General features: G+C 42.4%; 1 protein-coding gene across 1 annotated transcript in view; it reads left to right on the top strand.

The window, feature by feature from the left end:
* Positions 1-14,144, top strand: part of ARFGEF2 (ADP ribosylation factor guanine nucleotide exchange factor 2) — a 125,907-nt gene that overhangs the window by 63,838 nt on the left and 47,925 nt on the right. The window contains exons 17-26 of the mRNA XM_007938332.2: positions 349-433; positions 539-710; positions 1,325-1,476; positions 2,639-2,767; positions 4,177-4,335; positions 5,775-5,922; positions 7,344-7,443; positions 8,233-8,273; positions 8,373-8,542; positions 11,384-11,535. Coding sequence (XP_007936523.1) covers positions 349-433; positions 539-710; positions 1,325-1,476; positions 2,639-2,767; positions 4,177-4,335; positions 5,775-5,922; positions 7,344-7,443; positions 8,233-8,273; positions 8,373-8,542; positions 11,384-11,535 — 1,308 coding nt within the window. The remainder of the gene's footprint in view (positions 1-348; positions 434-538; positions 711-1,324; positions 1,477-2,638; positions 2,768-4,176; positions 4,336-5,774; positions 5,923-7,343; positions 7,444-8,232; positions 8,274-8,372; positions 8,543-11,383; positions 11,536-14,144) is intronic.

Below are 14,144 nucleotides of genomic sequence, written 5' to 3'. Positions count from 1 at the left end.
GGCTGGCCTGGAGAGAGGCCTCCTTGAATTGTAGGCCTGGTGCCTCCTGTGCCTGATTCTAAACCTTGTCTCACCCTGGTCACCACCCTGGATGTTCCTTATGGGACTTTTTTCAAAAAAAGTTTACTTGAAACGCCTTTATTCAGAGAAACCTTAGAGTGGGGCACATATTTGTAATAGGTTTTCCGCTCTCCGAGTGAGTCATTGTTAATCTTGGTGGGAATGAAAGCCTGAACACTGCTGACTGATGGGGCCTCCGTGAAGCATCTGCCTCTTTCAGTGGCATTTGTCTCCGTTGGCTTGTCTCTTCCAAGCCTTGTCTCCATCACTGTTCTTTACATCTTCCAGGCAAACTCTGTTTGCTAGTGCTGACACCGCGTACGTCCTAGCCTACTCAGTTATCATGCTGACTACGGACTTGCACAGTCCTCAGGTAAAATACTTTAATGATTGTCTATTGGAGTACCTAAGTAAATAGCTTTATTTGGACCATTAGATGTTTTAAAAATGGTTTTTAATTTTTTTTTTTTAATTTCAGGTGAAAAATAAAATGACAAAAGAACAGTACATTAAAATGAATCGAGGTATCAATGATAGTAAAGATCTACCAGAAGAGTATCTCTCGAGTATCTATGAAGAGATAGAAGGCAAGAAAATCTCTATGAAGGAAACAAAAGAGCATTCGATTGCAACCAAATCTACTAAGCAGAGTAAGGTCTAGGACACGCTGTTAACTCCAATTTCCAGATATAGCAGAATGCATGATTAAGTATCCTGATGATAAACTTAATTTACATATCTGGGTATCTGAATAGAAATGTGATTAATTATTATGATTTTGCTAGTTCTTTCATAATATTACTATCTTCTTACTAGATTTTTGATTAGGTACAAGAGGGAATTTGAAATAAATAAATAAAGAGCTAAATTACAAAAAGGAAAAAGTTCCTTAAAACCCTGCTATAATTTAATGGTGATTATGCCAGGCTTGATGAAACCTCTTTTTAGTCCTCTTGGCCCCTGTGGAGCCATCAGTTTCTTTGTTTGAGAGGCAGTAGAGTGTTGTGGTTTACAGTACAGGCTTTAGAGCTGTACCACCTGGAGGGTTCAGGTCCCAGCTCTTCTATTTATTAGCTCTGTGACCCTGGGAAAGTTACTTAACCTCTCTGTATGCCATTTGCCCCATCTCTGAAATAGTAATGATACTAGTAGCAGCCACTTGAGGTGATGGGGGTTATATGAGCCAGTCATTGTAAGTCTTTTGGAGCATAGCATGCACTCTGGGAGTGGTGGCTGCTATTTCTGTGCCCTTCTTTCTTTGTAGGCGTAGCTAGTGAAAAGCAGCGGCGACTGCTGTATAATTTGGAGATGGAGCAAATGGCCAAAACAGCCAAAGCTCTGATGGAGGCCGTGAGCCACGCCAAAGCCCCATTTACAAGTGCCACTCACTTGGACCACGTCCGGCCAATGTTCAAAGTGAGTATCTTGACACGTTAGGGGGAGTTGATTCTGGAACTGCCAGCAGGAAGCTGACCAGGGAGTTTATAATGGTGAGGAGGTTGAGGAGAGGCATGGCCAGATTGTAGTGTTTCTCTCTGAACATAACTAAAGCAAGTCTTTCCCAGACACCCTTTGATCATGCTGTGCAAGCACCAGCACTGGGCAGGAATATGGACTTGGAGTCATACGGTCTGAATTTGAATCCTGGCTTTGCTGCTTTGTAGCTGTGTGACCTTGGGTTACTCACCTTCTCTTTTCATCACCTGTAAAATCAGCTGCACAAGGTTGTTGTGAAGACTCTAGGAGGACTGAATGAATGAATGAATGATTTGGACAAAAGATAGACTTTCATTGAGACATCTCACCTTAGTGGTCTCAGCAATACCCTTGTGGTCTGTTATAAAAATGTCTAAAAAAGATACACGTTCAATATCCCATTCGGTGATCCACTCTATATATTTATGAGCTTTGCTTTCCAAGGAATTCACAGGAAGTTTGGAGGAAAAGTAAAGTCTAAATAGTTTGAATTAGGGACCTTTCAATAAACTAAGACATCACTTAGGAGCTCTGGTAGCATAGTGGCTAAAGCACTTGACTGCTAACCAGAAGGCTGGCGGTTCAAACCCACCGGCCACTCCTCGGAAGGAAGGTTGGGCAATCCTACTCCCGTAGTGATACTGCCTCAGAAACCCAAGGAGGGGTCGCTATGAGTCAGGGCTGACTCGACGGCACATAACAACAACAACAACAACAAGACATCACTTAGAAGTTTTATATTGCAAGCCAACCTCTGATTGATAATGACTGCCTTGTGCAATATGTAAAAGAAGGATTTTTAGCCCCATGTAGACTTAGCAGGGAATTGGATCTGCTATTGATTAGTGATGTCTGTGATGAATACAGGTATGTACAACAGTGGTGTGTCCTTCATTTTGAGCTATACCTTTAGTAAATAGCATTACTATAGTGATAACCTTGCTCACAGTTTAGGAGGAACTGTTTTATATGGTAAATAGAGTACAAGCAGAATAGCCGTGAATTTGGGATCCTGGCTGTGCCTCTGATGATGTGGCCTCTGAATTTTCTTCCTGTGCTAAAATTCTGGATGCTATTAAAACCAGCCTTCCTTCTTTGTTAGCTGGTATGGACACCACTCTTGGCAGCCTACAGCATTGGACTGCAGAACTGTGATGACACGGAAGTCGCCTCTCTGTGTTTGGAAGGCATCCGCTGTGCAATCCGAATCTCGTGCATCTTTGGAATGCAGGTGGGTAACATCCACAAGGCCCAACAGATACTGCTAGTGGGCTGTGTCTCTTTAGATTTGGCCAAACTTAGAAGTAGAAGTTTCCAGTTAGCCAAAAGTCTCAGCAAATGACTTACTCATGCCCACTGAGAAGATTACATGTTTGTGCTGGCAACAGCTTCAGTTGAGGAAAGGATTTGGAGATTTGGATTAAAGCCTTTAAGTTAGATGGAGTCCGAGCTACTTGATTCCATGTGACAAAACAGCCTTCTTCTCCGTCTGCCCAGCCTGCCTGTCTTGGTGCTGAAAGTACTGATTTTTTTTTTTTTTTTTTTAAGATCAGTTTTATTATAGTTTCCTTATTCTTAATTCTCCTTTGAAGACACATTAATGTAATGCAAATGTTTATCTGTAAACCTTTTGAATCTTGAAAAATTCAAGCAAATAAACAAAGTACAATTCTTAAACAGTTATAAAATCCGAGTATTGTCAATCCTGTGCATCACTTTCTAAATTAGTAAGGATTTGTACTAATTTATTTTGAAAAACTCCAGTCTTCCGTTTCCATTCATTTTAGTTAGGCATTTTGTTCTATACCAGGAGCACAGCTCTGTTCCTTCCTAACCATGTGACATTGACCGAGCTATCAGCTCTCTAAAACACCATGTACTTCCTCATTTGTACACTTGAGAAGTTACACCAACCTTACAGCATTGTTGTAGATACACTGCCTCGGAAACCCAAGGAGGGGTCACTAGGAGTCAGAATTGACTTGACGGCAGTGAGCTTGGTTTTGGTTAGCGTCTAGTAGATTCCTCCAGTGCTCCCTCCCAGAGACTGAAACATGGGACAGATGAGTTTGATTACAGTTTCTTGGAAAGGAAAATGTTAGTTCTCAGATACGTGGTGGTGCACAGGATCCCAACCTGTAATAACCACAAGCCCTGGTAGCACAGTGGTAGCAGTGCAGTGCAATTCAAACCCACCAGCCACTCTATGGGAGAAAAATGTGACTGCTCCCTTAAAGCCCTGGACACCCTGTGGGGCAGTTCCACTCTGTCCTCTAGGGGCGCTGTGGGTCGGAATGGACTCCAGGGCAGTGGGTGTGGTTTGGGCTTTGCTTCTGTGAAGATTGACAGCCCTGGACACCCTGTGGGGCAGTTTTACTCTGCCCTATATGGTCACTATGAGTTGGAATCTAGCCGACAGCACTGGGTTCAGTTTGGCTCAGTCTGTTTAATTCATTGCTGTGTCCCCATTGCTGGAACTGACTTCAGTGGTAGCAGGTTTGGTTTTGATTTGGTTTAATGTGCGTAAAGCCTGTTGATATGTGTGCAGAAGTACCTAAAGTCCAGGACATTAGCCCTGTAGATGAAGAAATAGCCACGCTAAGGGTGAAATCAGTGTTCCCTCTTGGGCTTCTATTACAGCTGGAACGAGATGCCTATGTTCAGGCCCTTGCTCGCTTCTCCTTGCTGACAGCCAGCTCCAGCATCACGGAAATGAAACAGAAGAACATTGACACCATAAAGACGCTTATTACGGTGGCTCACACCGATGGCAACTACCTCGGGAATTCCTGGCACGAGGTGTGTGTCTCCCTGGAAGCCTGATAATTGCCTTTGCTTAGTTGGAAGAACTAGGGATAAAAGAGTGTTAAGAGAAAAAAGAAAAAGGTGTTAGGAAAACTGTCTAATGCTGTGAGAAGATCGTCACAGTGTATTAAGTAAAAAGTTGTCATAAAGCATTGTGAGGCTCAGTCCCCTGTGCCAGAAACACAGCATAACGTTTGAAAGAAGAAACCAAAATGTTAACGTCCTATCTTAGGGATAGAATTACAGTGACTCTTTTTATTTTGAAAACCCTACTGAACTGTTCTACTTTGCATAGACTGGGTCACCGTGAATCTGAATTGACTTGACAGTCAACTACAACAATTTTTATTTTCTCTTTCTTAAATCATATTTTTCTAATTTTTCTTCCTTATGGTATTATATTTTATTTAGAGAGAAAACCATGAAATTATAGAGGTAAGACCATAGAGGGTACAAGCAGACTCCATCTTACAAATGTCCAACTTATTGACAACCCCTGCTTGCCCTTTAAAGTTAGGTAAATCTGCCCTCACTTTGCAATGATTGAACTAACCCCAGTTAGCAACATACTCTTAATCACAATCACCTTGTCTTGCTGCACATGCAGCTTTTAAATAATTGAAAAAGCCTCCAGCCTTTTCTTTCACTAAAATAAGGCTAAATAAGAACCCTATGTACCTGTTCTGGGAGCTCTGGTGGCATAGTGCCTAAGGCATCTCACTGCTGACCAGAAGGCTGATGGTTCAAACCCACCAGCCACTCCCTGGAAGGAAGGTTGGGCGATCTACTTCTGTAGTGATATTGCCTCGGAAACCCAAGAAGGGGTCGCTGAATCAGACCTGACTTGACGGCAGCGTTGTTTTTGTTTTTGTTTTTGTTTTTATTCACCTATTCTGACTCACCTACAAATTCCACTTAAAGAATGGCTCTTATCGGTAACCCTTAACCCAGGGACTGCCTGTGGTTAGGACTGTGATGATCTAGAAAGAAAATCATTTCCAGCCTTCTCTGGCCCTCCCCTCCCCACCACATGGGTCTCAGTAGTTAAGGATAATAGGCAGTGGAGCATGGTGGCAAGGTGGGGGGAAATCCCCTGCTTCAGTCGGAATATTGCTTCTCTCCTCACTGAGCACCTATTAGATTTGTATAATTAAGCATTTATAAGCTATCAGTCCATTGTACCAACTTTTCTTTTGCTAATTTGCTCAGTCTGTTTTGAGACCTGTACTCAAAGGTTGTGTAACCAGGACCCTTGCTACCCCTTGGCCAATCATTCTGTCCTATAGGGAAGCCATCCTAAGTAAGACTCTCAGATTTCATTCTCACCTTGAAAAGCTGCTTGTTTGAAAGAATTCTTTAATGATTAACTTAAGATGACAGTGTCCTTTGTAAACTGGGAAGCAGGCATGTACTTCTTGCCTTCTTTTCACTAGATCTTGAAATGCATCAGCCAGCTGGAGCTCGCCCAGCTGATAGGAACAGGTGTGAAGACCCGCTACCTGTCTGGGTCTGGGCGTGAAAGAGAAGGGAGCCTGAAGGGCCACACATTGGCAGGCGAAGAGTTCATGGGCCTTGGTCTCGGTAAGATGCTAGCCCCACAGCTGGTGGTCACAGATTCGCAAGTTAACCAGTTCATCAGGATTGTCCTGTAAACTAGTCTCTTCTTTAGGTGCAGCTGACAGTGTTTATTGCTGGAAGTGGGGGTGCTGCTTCACCTCTCTTAATTGTGTTCAGCTATTTAGTAAAATGTGTGTCTTGTAGAAAATCAGCAGGATGCATCACTCCTGTTTCTATACAAATAACTATAAGGGGGAGAGGGCCATTTGTTCTGTAGTGATACCGCCTCGGAAGCCCACGGAGGGGTCGCAGGGAGTCAGACCTGACTCGTCAGCAGTGGGGTTTTTTTTATGCTCTAATGCCAGCTCTCGTGCCTGCTGTTTGAAGGTTGTATCTCTGTATTTCTGAGATTTGTCATTTCCTCCATGTTCATTTGGAGGACTTTCATTAAAAAGATCTTAGCAGGTGGAATTATTTTGTGCTATAAGTTGGTTTGAGAGATTCTCCTGTCAGTGATGTAAAAGCAGTGTTATAAAATAATGATAATGAAGAGGACAGACAGATGTGCAAATCATGTTCTGAGCACTCTCTTTATATGTTTAACTCATTTAATCCTCTTAACACCCGAGTGACATAGAGACTCTTGTTGTTATGTCCCATCACATCGATTCTAACTCAGTAGTCCTGTAGGGCAGAATGGAACCGCTCCGTAGGGTTTCCAAGTCTGTGATCTTTACAGAAACAGACTGCCACATCTTTCTCCCATGGGCAGCTTGTGAGTTCAAACCGCCGACCTTTTAGTTAGCAGCCAAGCACTGAACCATTGTGCCATTAAGGCACTATTTCCATCCCCATTTTGTACATGAGGAGATTGAGACACATGGGGTGAACTGACCTGAGCAAGGTTGCACTGCGAGGAAGTGGCAGGGGCAGAATTAAATCCAGGACGTTGAGATGCAGAGAGTCAGCTCCTAGGCCTCGTGCTCAGTGGTTAGAATAGTGCGATATAATGGTGAAAAGCATGGATTCCAGAAGTGAGGGGATGTAATAGAACAGCAGTAGCACCTGCTTTTTAGTGTGCTTCTGAGGATGAGTAGAGTGAAATCCTGTAAAGCGTACAGAGCATTCAGCATTGCATGTTCTGTGGGCTCTGATTAGTATCGATTATAATTTGTTTTCCTACCATCAGCACTTAATACTATAAAAATATGAGACTATAGAGAAAGAGCAATGGTTCATACAGAGAAGGGAGCTTGTAATAAGAATGCTTATTTTAAATGCCAGATGCTGAAATGTAAGTGCGATGTTTACTCTGTCAACAGATTTTCTTATCTGGAACCATTCTCAAGTATGATCCTTGTCTCTGTGCAGTCGATAGCATGGGGTGTTGTTCTAAATACTTGACTATATTTGAAGCATTACTGATGTTGTGTGTTGTGTTTCAGGTAATTTAGTGAGTGGTGGAGTGGATAAAAGACAGATGGCCAGCTTCCAGGAATCGGTTGGTGAAACCAGTTCCCAGAGTGTGGTGGTAGCTGTGGACAGGTAATGGTTTTGTTTTTCCATGAGACTGACTACCTAGTGGCTTGGTGCCCTCTATGTAGTAACTGGGTGTGAATGATACAGAAGTTACTGTTTATAAGTATTATCAGCTCTGGATTACTCAAGCTAAAAAATATGAAAAGTAGTCTACGTGATCTACAACTACTAATAACCCATCACGTACATTTTAATTACGTTACTTAACATCCATGTTACATTCTATGAAATAAGACATTAAATGATTTGGAAATTGAACAAATGCCATATCATATATAGGCAGTCACTGGATTACAAACAAGTTACATTCCTAAGTCTGTCTTTAAGTCAGATTTGTATATTAGAAAAGTTTGGTGCAGTTTGTATGTAATGTCAGTCAGATATTTGTCTTAGTATATAGTGTATTGTATACATAAAAAACATTAAAGAAACACTTCCAGATTCATTAAAACATCTTTAACATGATAATGAAATAATAATAATAATGTTTTGATGTACATTGCAAAGTAGTATCCATTCATTACACACCCTTGTGTGTACCTCGAGTTTTTAATATCATAGGGGTTATGGGGTTGGAGCCACAGATGTACGTGTGGTTGGGCATTGCCCAGATGGACATTATGCAGCGCCTAACTGTATAGGCATTTCTGCCCTCAACTCCATTCAGCAACCAGTTTTGTACTTGTGATGCCTCATTGTTTATTTAGAAATACTTCCTTTCTCCCTTTTCTGAGTGTTTTGAGATATAGCTTCCAAACCTAATTTTTATTTTATTTGTCTGGATTGTCTGTCTAGAATTTTTACTGGATCTACCAGACTGGATGGAAATGCTATCGGTATGTATTTGAGTCACCTGTGACAACAATAGACCCCATCATGATGTGACTGACCATTACTAATGAGGCCTTGTGTGTGTTGTTGGGTCTGGCCTGTAGTTGACTTTGTCCGCTGGCTGTGTGCTGTGTCCATGGATGAGCTGGCTTCCCCCCACCACCCTCGCATGTTCAGCTTGCAGAAGATTGTGGAGATATCATACTACAACATGAATCGGATCCGGCTGCAGTGGTCTCGAATATGGCATGTGATTGGAGATCACTTTAATAAGGTAACACGTCAGACTCAAAAACTACCCTATCTGTGCCCTATCTGTGCACCTCCCCCCAAAGAAAAATGCAGGCAACTAAATTCAAAAAGGAGTGATAAAGCATTTAAAGAGTTGATCCATTGCCCGTTGTCAGTAAGTCAATTTCAACTCACAGGGCCCCTAGTGGACAGAGTAGAACTGCCCATAGGAAGTCCAAGGCTGTAAATATTTTTAGGGGCGGGGGGTTGGGGGCTGTAATCTTTTTAATTTTATCATGATTTCAGTGAAAGTTTATAGAGCAAATTCATTTTCTATACAGCAGTTCATACGCATTTTGTTTCATGACATTGACTGCAATTCCCCACAGTATAACAGCTCTTTTTCCACTTCCTCCCTGTAGTTACCTTTCCTTGTGTCCTTCTTTCCTATGCATTCCTGTCTCCTGAGCTATCTTTGTGCAAATACTGCCTTTCTGTTTTCCCATGATTGATCATTCTAAGTAGTGTATCTGCCTGATATAAATGTTCACCCTGCCTGTCTGTTGTTTGGCTGGAAGCCATGGGAGTGAATTCAATCCAGGCCTGACGGTTAACTAGGGCCATAGTCTAAGGTTGCAAAGACTGCCTTATCTTTGTCCTGCCTAGTGTATGGTGGGTTTGAACAGCCAACCCATTGGTTAACAGCAGAATGCTTTAACCACTGTACCACCAGAGCTCCTTAAAGAGTTGATAGATGCCTATCATTCAATTCCGTGTGAAGTCAAGGGGAGCTTGGTAGAGGAATGATTCTGTCTGAGCAGAGATCATGCGATTATTGCACAAAATCTTTTGGGTAATAGCTGGGGAGCCTTTTGTTCTCTGAAAAATGATTATTAAAAAAGTGTTTAGGTAAACATTTTCTCAACTCCTGAAGAGTCTAGATTTCTTGTTCATTGGGACTGCTTTCTGGGGAGGGCACATCAGTTTGTAAAAGTTACTTTTCCCACCTGCGATTCTGTTGTCAAGGTTCTACATGCCAGTTCTCGGTTGGTCTGTGGGCCACTTATGGGCAAGCTTGGGATGTAGGCTGGCAGGTGGTAATTAGGTGTCCGTGGTTGTCAGCTTCATTACAGATGTCTGTTCTGCCGCGTCAGTGCTGTTGAGCACTGTGTATGTCTGGAAACTCAGCTGCTGACCCAGGCTCCTCATTCTTCCCACTACCTGGGAACAGGGTTCTGCTTTCCTTGTGAACTGGAGCACTTGAGAATCTCAAGGGTTTGAAGATACGGTGGATGGCTGAGTATAGCTGTAATTTAGCTCTCAAGGTCTAGCAGGGTCATTTAAATAATCATAAGATCATCTAAGCTAGGGTATATGTAGGGTTCAGGGGTGTGGTGGTGGGGGGCGTAGGTTGCAAAGGTAAACAATAAATATGGTATATATTCCTGAGCCATCTGTTTTACCTGGATTTTTAGGATGGAAATATTCTTTTTATTAGTCTCTAAATACCTGGTAGCATAGTGCCTAAGGCACTTGACTGCTAATCAGAAGGCTGGCAGTTCAAACCCACCAGCCACTCCTCAGAAGGAAGGTTGGGCAATTTACTTCTGTAGTGATACCACCTCGGAAACCCAAGGAGGGGTTGCTATGAGTCGGGTCCGACTCGACGGCACATAGTAACAACAACAACAATTGTGTGACATTAATGCATTCTCCTTTGCACCTTGATCTCCCCAACCTGGCTCTTCCCAAATCCAATTCTTATCATCAGTTTGATGTATATCCTTCCCAACATTTTTCTGTGCACTTGTGTATATCTGTACCCAGAAAGATGATATACTGTCACGATTTGTTCTGTGTCTTTTAAAAACATAAGTAGTATCCTCCGTGTCATTTTGTAACTTGTGTCTGATACTTCTCAAGGAATCTTAAAGATTTATCCATGTTGGCTTATGCTTTTTCTTTTTAACTGCCAGGTTGTGTTCTGTACATGACTATATTCATAGGCAGCCATTTTCTTATTAACATTCCTAGTTTTTCTTTATTGCAAATGATATGGCTATTTCTCTTAAACTCAAAACCACAGGTTAGACCATATGTTAGTGAAATTTCTCACTAGGACCAAGCCACTGCAAGATGCACTTAGATCCAGCTGATACTCATGGGAAACATACCGTTAGCTCTGCTTTAAGGGATTCTTGAGGGAAAAGTGTGAGACGCACCAACTGCATAAGATGCCTATGACTCCACTTCTTAAAAGTGGATGAACTGTGCTGTTACTATGTGCCGCCAAGTCCATGACTGATAGCAACCCCATGTTGGTGGTAGAACTGCCCATAGGGTTGTCTTGGCTGTAATCTTTACAGGAGCGGACCATCTGGTCTTTTTTCCACAGAGCTGCTGGGTGGGTTTGAACTGCCAACTTTTCTGTCAGCAGCTGAGTGCTTTGCTGTTGCATCAGCAGGGTTCCTTAGATAAACCATGGGCAAGTACAGTTTTCAAGAAAATTAAAAGCCCAATTATTTCTGATGAGTTTTTTTGAGGCTGATGATACTCATTTATAGTCATTTGCTTTAGATGAGGACGTGGGCGAGTATGGAAAGGCTTTACTGGCTATAGGTCTTTTGACCCCTCATGTATATTTGGGTAAAATTAAATAGGCCATTTTTATAGCAGTTTGAATTAAATGTGCAGTACAGGTCTTTCTCATCATGCTTAAAGAAAATCGGACCAGTCATAACCAGAAAATATACTTTCTGTTTTCTTTGGATGAACTTACCTGGAGTATTTGTTTTGAAGGTCAGCTGTTCATCTTTACATTCAGGACCCCAGATCCGCTGGATTTGGACTGTGCCTGTTTTATTTCCTTCCTATTCCTGCTCAGGTTGGCTGTAACCCCAATGAAGATGTGGCCATCTTTGCTGTGGACTCGTTGAGGCAACTCTCCATGAAGTTTCTTGAGAAGGGCGAATTAGCCAACTTTCGTTTCCAGAAGGATTTTCTGAGACCCTTTGAGCACATTATGAAGAAAAACAGGTATGTACTTTGTTCTGAAAGACTCAGGTCAGATTCCCCTCTGGGTATCTAAAACGTTCTCCTAACACTATCCATACGATTTCTTCCTCCCTTATTGGTGGAAGCAGATAGAATGAATAGATTGTGATTCACATCTGTTATCCTTAAGATCTATGTCCTTAAGATCCTATTGCCCCTTCCTATAAGGACTGATTACACCATTGGAACTAATAGAAATATATCACATGTCCTTGCTGATGATGGTGCTGGAGAAAGAGAGAGAGTCACTGCTGAAGCAGCCACAGACAAGGTCAAGTATTACATGAGCAGCATTTCTGCTCCAAAGAAACGATAAGAGGTTGGGACACCTGTCCCTCTGAAGCCTCTGGATTGAGGCCTGCCATATGGGAGCTCTGGTAGCATATTGCCTAAGGCACTTGACTACTAACCAGAAGGCTGGCAGTTCAAACCCACCAGCCACTCCTCGGCAGGAGGGTTAGGCAATCTATGTAGTGATAACCACCTCAGAAACCCAAGGAGCAGTTGCTATGAGTCAGGTCCAGCTCGATGGCACATAACAACAATAACAACAATGTATGGTAGGTCTTACTCTATCCGGAAATCCCTGTTTATCTTGGGTCCTGGATTGAGAATAGTTGCAGCTGGGAGATAAGTTCTATGGGAGTTCTTGATACAGTCCTCTCTACTTTTGTATATTGGTATGTTTGAAATTTTCCATGATCAAATAAATAAATCTCTGTTGACATTCTGGTGGAGTAGATAAACAAATATTTTGTGAATCAGTAGGTGATAAGTACTCTGAAGAAAGGTAAATCCAGGCAAGGGGATGGGGTGCAACTGCTCCTTTATATAGACCAGAAGACCAGACCCACTGCCACAGAATTGGTTCTGACGCAACAAACCTAGAGGACAGAGTAGAACTGCTCTATAGACTTGCTTCCATGGAGCAGCTGATGGGTTCAAATTGTTGACCTTTAGGGCGTTAGCAGCAAGCACTCAGCCACTGTGTCCCCAGGGCTCCTTAACTCTTTTATGTAGGGCAGTCGGTTTGGATGTGTTTGTGAAGGTGGCCTTAAGCAAAGATCTGAAAGAAGTGAGGAGCAAGCCAAGAGTGGCTCCTTTGCTGTCTTGAGAAAGGTTTTATGAACAGGGGATGAGCAGGAGCAAAGGCCTTGCAGCAAGAGAGCTTGACACAGTGAAGGAGCAGCCAGGAGGCCAGTGTGGCTGGAACAGAGCAACCAAGGCAGAGACAGGTAGGAGATGAACCTCAGTGGCAAGGGCCTAGATCATGTAGGGCCTGGTCCACCATTGTAAGCACTTTGGCTTGTTTTCTGTGAGAGATGGAAACTATTGGAAGCTTCTGAGAAGAGAAGTAAAGCAATCTTGACGTGTTTCTTACAGATTTACCCACTATTGCTGCCTGGAATATTAGAATCAGTAGGATGAATTAGGAAGCCTCTGTCGTCCAGGTTTGAACCAAGGTGGGAGCAGTGGCCGTGGTGAGATGTGGTAGCATTGAATTCTGTATGCATTTTGAAAGGGACGCCTAGAACATGGGCTGATAGAATTAGCTCTGGGGCATAAGAGAAGGAGGTGGTGCCTTGGTCTTCTGGTTACTGTAACAGAAATACGACAAGTGTGTGGCTTTAGAAAAATGGAAATGTGTTTTCTCACAGTTCAGGGGCCTAGAAACCCAAATTCAGGGCACTGGCTGTGGGGAACAAAGGCTGTCTGTTTAGGTCGGGGGTTAGCTGTGTGGCCCCAGTGCTCCTTGGCTCCTGCCAGTCCCCGTGCATGCTGTGTCTCCCAGTTTGTGCTTGCTCATCTCTGTGCTGCTGCTTATCACTCTTAAGTGAGTGGGTTTAGGCTACACCCCACACTGACACGACCTCATTAATGTAACAAAGAGAACAAACCATAATCCCAAATGGGATAACTTCCCATATAGGAAGAATTCCAACGTATTTTGGGGAATACCCATTTCAGTCCATGACAGGTATCAAGGATGACTTTTGAGCATAACCTCTGCCCTTAAAATGTATACTCAGATCTGGTAACATTTCCAAAAGCATTTCGATAATATGAGTCAAGCTTAATGTTTTTGTTCCCTTCAAGTTATGATTCTGTAAATTGCTCCTAAGGAGTTAATTTGAAATACAAGAAAACATTAGGAGTCATGCAAAATAGTCTTAAAAAAAACCCTGGAAGCTATCTAAAAGTATAAATACTGGTGTAGCTATAATACGGACTATAGCTACAGCTGTAGCTGTTCAAAATGTTCGCACAGTTGATGACATGGAGAAATGCTTAATAGTTTAGAGGAGAAGACCGGTTATAGAATTGGACAGTCTTGATTATGCAAAATAATAAAGATAATGATGTATGTGTCTCCATGAAATACCATACTGTCATGTGAAGGACACTTTTTCTTTTTTTGTGTGTGCTTATTCTGCATTTTCCAAAACACTTTTTAACGATTGGACAGAACTATATATACACATAATACACACACACACACACACACATACGCACAGTTGTTGCCAACAAGTTGCTTTTGTTTTCTCCACTGGGATGCAACCATGAATCGTGTTATCACTTCTTTTGTTGCT

This window comes from Orycteropus afer, unplaced genomic scaffold (genome assembly GCF_000298275.1).
Source record: "Orycteropus afer afer isolate SDZICR_OR568_19922 unplaced genomic scaffold, OryAfe1.0 scaffold00049, whole genome shotgun sequence".
Lineage (NCBI taxonomy): Eukaryota > Metazoa > Chordata > Mammalia > Tubulidentata > Orycteropodidae > Orycteropus > Orycteropus afer.
This window is presented reverse-complemented; position numbering and strand designations above follow the sequence as displayed.